General features: G+C 41.6%; 1 protein-coding gene across 1 annotated transcript; it reads right to left on the minus strand.

Moving 5' to 3' along the window:
* Positions 1 to 1,014: 1,014 nt before the first annotated feature.
* LOC116010881 lies at positions 1,015 to 1,470 on the minus strand. Its single transcript, XM_031250376.1, has one exon. It carries the CDS (start codon positions 1,468 to 1,470, stop codon positions 1,015 to 1,017), a length of 456 nt encoding a protein of 151 aa, XP_031106236.1.
* Positions 1,471 to 7,536: the final 6,066 nt, after the last annotated feature.

Below are 7,536 nucleotides of genomic sequence, written 5' to 3' on the forward strand. Positions count from 1 at the left end.
AAACGGGTGGGGACACGGGTGAACCACCCGTTTCAGCGCTGCCTCTAAACGTCAAAACGCACTAGAATTCACCGAAAAAAGAAATGGGTGGGGAAACGGGCGTGTCATGGGGCGTTTCTGCGCTGCCTCTAAACTTCAAAACACACTAGAAATCACGCGAAAAGAAATGGGGCCCTACACGCCCGTTTCTAGGAGCGTTTCGCTCCGACCTCAAACATGCAAAACACATTGGAAACCAGCCAAAAAGAAATGGGCATGTACACGCCCGTTTCCCTTGGCGTTTCGGTTAGGCTCTAATCTTCAAAATTTCAGTTTTCAACAGTTAGCCTTATTTTCACACTCAAATCGAACCGTATCAATTTCAAATCAATTCAACACCAAACCAAAGCATGAATGTATCAATTCTCACTACCCCCAACACTCCCATAAGCAATCAAAAGCACTTCTCACTCAAATAATCGCTCTCAAACCCTTCAAAATAATGGTTGGACGACAAAAGGTATGTGCCAAAGCACTTAGGATCAAACTCTAACTCTTAAAAGCAAAGTGAAAGCAAGTAAAGGCATTGAAAGTAAATGCATGGAATTTAAATTGCAAGAAACTAAGATAGCATGGGGTGCCTCCCATGAAGCGCTAAGTTTAATGTCGCTAGCTCGACTCAACCTTATTTTCATCAAGTTCCGGTGGGAAGGAAGTGGGATTTAGGCTTTGCAAGCCTTGACAAATGTCTCATGAATCGCTTGTAGAATGAGGAATGACCATTTGATGTTTGGCCATTTGAATCCTTCACATCTTTTGCCACGGTTGAGGTTGGCACTTTCAATGGTACTTCAATTTCATCGTGATTTCCTTGCAATTTTTCAACATTTTCCTCCTTGATTCCAATCATTTTGCACTCATCAACATAGGACGGTTGATGCTTGGCCATCTTAAATATGTCAAATTCAATTTTGTTTTCGGCAACCTCCATCACCAACTTGCCCCTCTTCACATCAATTATAGCACCGGCGGTAGCTAGGAAAGGCCTACCAAGGATGATGGGAACCTTGGCACCCTCCTCCACATCAAGAACAACAAAATCCCCCGGTATTGATCAATCATTATGGGGATATCCTCAAGGACGCCCACCGGGCGCATCACTGAACGATTAGCCACCTGAAGAGTCATGGTGGTAGGCTTGGGCTCACCAACGTTTAGCCTCTTACACATAGAATAGGGCATCAAAATGACACTTGCCCCTAGGTCACACAAGGTACCTCCTACAACAAATCCACCGATAATACAAGGAATGGCGAAACTACCGGGATCTTTCAACTTGGGAGGCAATTTCTGTTGAAGCACTGCACATGTCAAAACTCCTTCACTCAAATCCACAACTGCACTCTTTTCAGGTTTCTTCTTGTTACTCAAAATGTTTTTCAAGAACTTCTTGTATGAAGGTATTTGAGTGACAGCTTCAACAAACGGCATAGAGATTTCCACCTTATCAAGCATGTTGTGGAATTTGCTCTCCCTTTCGAAGTCTTTTGATTTCCACAACCTTTGTGGAAATGGTAACAAGTTGTACGATATCACCTAGTCATCAATCTCCTTATCCTTGCTCATTTTCTTCTTGTTTCGGGCACTTTGTTCTTGCACGGGAACCTTTCCCTTTGACTTGTCTTTTTGAATCAAAGGCTCCTCTTCATTATCAGTTTCTACCACTATTTCCTCTTCATTGTCACCTTTCTCTTGCTCAATTACATCCTCCTCCACCTCTTTTTCTTGAGTGCGATCATCGGTGGGGTAAGGAGGATCTTTCAATGCTAATCCACTCCTAGTGGTAACAGCATTAACTTGGTGTCTTGGATTCTCGGTGGTGGCCGGAAGTCTACCACTAGAAGACGGTGCTTGAGGAGGTTCTTGCTTGTTTCCACCGCATTAAGCTATAAGATTCTCCACCTCGGCTTGTAGCTTGCCCATTTGGTTCATCATCATGGTCATAAAAGATTTCATATCCGGGTCTTGAGGAGGTTGAGAGATTCCTTGTTGGTTCCATTGATTTTGGTTTTGGTTTCCTCTCCACTGATTTCCTTGATTCCCTCCTCTATTGCCTTGGTTCCCTTGAAAACCCGGGGGTGGGTTCCTTCCTTGGTTTTTCCATTGGTTCCCATATTGACCTCCAAATTGATTCCTTTGTTGTTGACCATAGCCTTGGAAACCTTGCCCTTGAGGTCTAGAAAATCCAATCGCATCAACTTGTTCCATACTTGAAAACGAGCCTTGGCCACTTGGATCCAATAATTGACAAGATTGAGAGGTATGGTTTCCTCTACAAATGGCGCAACAAGCAACTATTGCCATGCTTTGAGGTCCCGGTGAATTACATGGTGATTGAGTGAAAGAGTAAGAGTTTTGCATATAAGGACCTTGAGGTGCCGGTTGGGCAACCGCTTGTACACTTTGCTTGGGGTTTTGCATCATTTGCTTGAGCATGTGTTGGATAGAGTCCAATTGAGCATGCATAGCCATCTTATCATCCACCTCAAACATTCCGGCCGGCTTTTCTTTCTTTGGAGGTTCACTTCTTTCATTTTACCAATATGCCGTATTTGATGTTATCCTTTCAATCATTTGCTCCCCATTCTCTGGCCCCATGTCCATAAAGATCCCTCCATAAGATGATGTGTCAAGAATGATTTTGGAACTATCCAATAGTCCCTCATAGAAGGATCAGATGAAATCCCCCGGAGTAAGCAAGTTCTTGGGGCATTGCCTCCTTAATTCCTTAAACCTTTTCCATGCTTCATAAAGATTCTCATTTCCGAATTGTTGAAAGTTTTGGATAAGCTTCTTCAAATTTGCGGCTTTGGAAGGAGGGCAATACTCTTGCATAAAGGCTTTGTAGAGTTGCTCCCATGTTACAAAGTGGTTGGCCGAGAAAGAGTTTAGCCAACTTAATGCTTGATCCCTTAGTGAGAAGGGAAACAATCTCAACTTGATAGCATCAGTAGGAATTCCATTCATCTTGATCATGTTGCAAATCCTATCAAAATGTACAACATGGGCCTTTAGATCCTCAACTCTAGCACCCCCAAATTGGTTGCCTTGAACCATTTGAATGAGAGATGTCTTTAGCTCGAAGTTGTTGGCATCCACCCCCGGGTACACAATACAATCCTCTTCCTCAAATTCCGGGGCTAAGTGGGTCGCCATTGGTTGTTGTACACCTTGTTGAAACATCGGGGGAACTCCTTGCAAAAGATTCGGATTCATTTGGTTTAAGAGATGTTGCATCCCAACCCTTTGCCCTTGTTGTTGTGGAGCTTGTTGTTGATCTTTCCCATAACCTTGGGGCATGCCACCTTGAAAGTAAGGAAATTGTGCTTGTGGCATCCCTATTCCACCTCCAAAGTAGGGGTTCATGTTCGAATTCACCATGTATTGCGGTACCGGTATTTGAATGGGAGGTACCGGTACTTGAGGAACATTTTGTTGCCCTCCTTGGTTTTCTTGGTGATGCTCCCCTTACCTTGGGCTTTGTTGACTGCTTGTTCCATTCGGGGAGATTTGTGCCAGGTTGCTCGTATCACCGGTTTCCATCTCTATTTCAAAGTTTTCAAATTCCTTGAGCCAACCGAGAAACACCCTCTTTTTCTTCCTTATGTCCCTCAAGAGTTCTTGGTTAAGGGGAAGCAAGTTCACTCTCCCCTTTGACCTTGTGTGCATAAACCAAGAGGGACACCTATCAACAAACACCAAACAAAACACTTGGAAGCAACTTGGTTATGGGTTAGTGCAAATAAAACAAAAGAAAAGTAAAACAAAAATAAAAATAAAACACTTCATCTCCTAAGGATTAATTAACCTTAATGCTACTCATTACCACCAAATTACCAATCCCCGGCAACGGCGCCAAAAATGTGATGTGGTATAAGCGGGGTGTGAAAATGGGTGTAAATGTCGAACCACGAGAATTGGAATTTATGGCACGTAAAGAAGAGTCACCTAGACTCTAGTCACCAAGGTCTTGAAATCCATAAGGATCCAAGCAAATCATTTTAAGGTTCAAGGTATAACAACTAAAGAGTATTTTTTGGAGTTTTGGATAAAAGGGAAAACAAGATTAAACTAGGATGAAATTCTATTGGGAAAAGATGGGTTAAACTAGGTGTATTACTCTATTGATGCATTAACACTTGAATTGGGAGATGAACAATGACCCTAGGTTTTTAAGGCTAGCACAAAGGAATCCAAGTTTCCACAAGGATTAGAACAAAGGTTGTCCAATTTCCATGATGTACCAACCTAAATTCTTGAAGAACAAGAGCTATTTAAGCCCCAAATCTACCCCTATTTCCATAGAAGAGAAAATGGGTTTGAGATTGGGTTGGCTCAAGTCTCCCATCCAACTCCCGTTGAGATGGAAGACTTTCCAAAGACAAACAATAATCATTGATCACTAACCATTGAAAGATAGAAATAAACCCAATTCAAACTTAAGAACCCTAAATGGGTGTTCATCCCCTTTTATGCAATAATCACATAACAAGCATCAATGGAAGTAATAAACACGTAATCTAACCCATATATGAGACTACTCACTCATATCTAAGGTAAGCATAGCAAGATTGAGCAAGGAAATCATAAATACACAATAAATGTAAAGAAGAGATGGAGAAAAGGAAATGAGAGTTTTACTATTAATGATGGAGAAAAGTGATAAGCGCCAAGGATAGCACTTATAAGGGGGTCTTTATTAGATTAAAGTGCATCGTTTTGACATCCGATTACAACAATTGCATGCATTTTAGCTCAAATGCGATCAATTTCTTCTAACAACATTTCTAGGAAGAGTTTTGAAGTATTTCACAGGTTGGAGAGGGATTTGAAGCTAAAATAGAGCAAAAGACAAACAAGCCGAAATGCAGTAGCGTCCCACGCAGCCTCACACGTGTGTGGCTAGGCGTGGAATTATTCCAGAGAGCCACCACGCCGCTCACACGCGTGTGAACAAGCGTGGTCGGGCCAAGGGCCATTTTGGGAAATTTGTTCCTCTTTCTTTGTCACCTATATAAATCCCTTTTGCCCTAAACCTAGAGGAGATCAGAAATTAATAGCATAGAAAAGAATAGAGTAGATAAATCTAGAGGGTTTTCTCCCCTCTTGAGGGAAAATTCCTATCATAGTTTAGAATAGATCAAGGGCAAGAAGGAAGATTGGGAATTCAAGATCAAGGCTTGTAAAGATCCCCTTTTTCAAGGGTGGTAACCATTCTCTTCAATTTCTAATTCAATACTTGTTTCTTTGAATTTTTCTTTCTTTCTCTTGTTTCTTAGTATGTTAGAGTAGATTAGATAGGGGATTGGTGGCCCCATGGTAGATCTATGTGGATGTTTAATATTATTGCTTTGATTTGTGAATTGCTTGTTTGTTTGTTTGTTGGATGTTGAACTTGTGTGGATGATGTTCTTCAAGCTTTGTGCCTTTTGTGGCCACATTAGGTAGCAAACCCAAAGGAAGTGAGTGTGTGCGCGATAGCGGCCTCTCACGAGTCTAGTTCACCCACATCTCCGCTCTCAGTCCGAAAGGACAAGATCCGAGAGGAGTGGTAGACAAAGTGTTCGATGAAATGCCCCAACCGAATGAGGATGTGGGAATCCAAAGTGTGACGCCACTTGGTAGTGTGCCATGAACTCCCTAGTCTATTCCATAGCTTGCACTCGCAAAACCAACCAAAGATAAACCACATGGAAAAGCCTAAAGCCCCAATCTCTACTTTACTTTTCTTTATTTTACACAACCACTATCAACCTTCCCCTTTTTACAAATGAATCCAACCCTTAGCACTCCCGTAACTCTTTCTCTTCAACCTCTTAAATGCCAACACATGTATTCGGTTCCCATTCGCCATCCTTGAGAGACACGACACTCGGGGAGTTTAACTCTTCGTTTTATCACTTCACCTTCACTCACACTATACAAACACACACCAAAATGGCACCGTTGCCGGGGATGGCAAACGGTTTCGAATAGTGTTGACATCTTAGAAGTAGAATTTTAAGAGTTCTTGAATTGCTTTCTTTTTGTTTATTTTATTTTGTTTCCTTATTTTTGTTCCTTGTTTGAGAAGTGAGCTTATTTGTTATTGTATATCTTGTGCTCACTTGCAACTACTTTTAGTTGCAAAATATTGTTGTTGGCCAAGCTATTGTGCAGGAAATTTTTGTTGAAAAATCAATTGAAGCTTGCCAATAAGTGCTAAAATGAATCCCCATGGTTACCCACACCATGGAGGACAATCCTATACAAATCCTCAACCCCAACCATATCCTTATTACCCCCATTCTACCTATACTTACCCTCCACCCACATACCATTATCCATTTCCACATCACCATTTACCACCTCCATATCCTTATCCATTTCATACACCCAATCATCACCCATACCCATATGAAACACCACCTCCACCCTTCCAAGAAAATTACCCTTCACAATCACCATATTTTCAAGAAATTGACTCATTAAGCTCCAAAGAGATATCCCAAAGCATAGAGAGTAAGCTTGCACAAATAATAAGAACAATCGACCTAAGCTATACTCCCGAGTCAAATTCATTTGTAAAATGTTCTACAATGTAGATCTAGGACATTCTAAGCTAAAAAGTGGCTATGGAAAATATTAGAGAGAGAGTCTAAACTAGCTAGGGTTCGGAATATGACAAAAATGCATCAAAACGCGCCTAAACAGAACAGTAGAGACCGAACGGGTAGGGGCACCGGCGTGTCATAGGGCGTTTCGGTCCTCTACTTTTTCGATTCTGGTCCGAACTGAAACAGGGGCCCACACGCCCGTCTGGGTACCCGTTTCCCTTCATTTTCCAGCTTTTTCTTTGTTTCTTGCTCCATTGTGCGCTCCTCCGCTCCTCTCCCTCCTTGAGTGGAATCCTAAGCTACCAAAAATGGATCCGAAGCCATCCAATGTGCTCCCTTTTCTACTTGTTGCGGAAGAATCGACCTTTAACACAAAATCACACAATCAAGTAACAAATTCCACTCAAGTGACAATACTTTACTATAAAAACAAATGGAAAGTGGGGTAAAAAGGCATTTAGAAATAGAGTCATCAGCAACCACCTGGGTTTGTTGCTCAGGGGGAGTCTAGTTTGGTATGTAAACTTCATCGCTCTTTGTATGGTTTAAAGCAGTCTCCACGGGCTTGGTTTGGGAGATTTAGCTCTGTGCTGTGTGAGTTTGGTATGGTTAGAAGTGAAGTTGATCATTTAGTTTTCTATCACCATTCTAATGGGAAATGCATATATCTTGTTGTGTATGTCGATGACATTGTTATTACAGGAAGTCATCAAGAGGGCATATCTCAATTGGAAGAGTATATCTTCAGTTGGCTCCAAACTAAGGACTTGAGAAAGCTAAATATTTTCTTGGAATTGAAGTAGCCCAATCTAACAGTGGTATAGTTATTTCTCAAAGAAAGTATGTCTTGGATATCTTAGAAGAAACTGGTCTGTTGGATTGTAGACTTGTGGATAATCCA

The sequence above is a fragment of the Ipomoea triloba genome, chromosome 2 (assembly GCF_003576645.1).
Source record: "Ipomoea triloba cultivar NCNSP0323 chromosome 2, ASM357664v1".
Classification (NCBI taxonomy): Eukaryota; Viridiplantae; Streptophyta; class Magnoliopsida; order Solanales; family Convolvulaceae; genus Ipomoea; species Ipomoea triloba.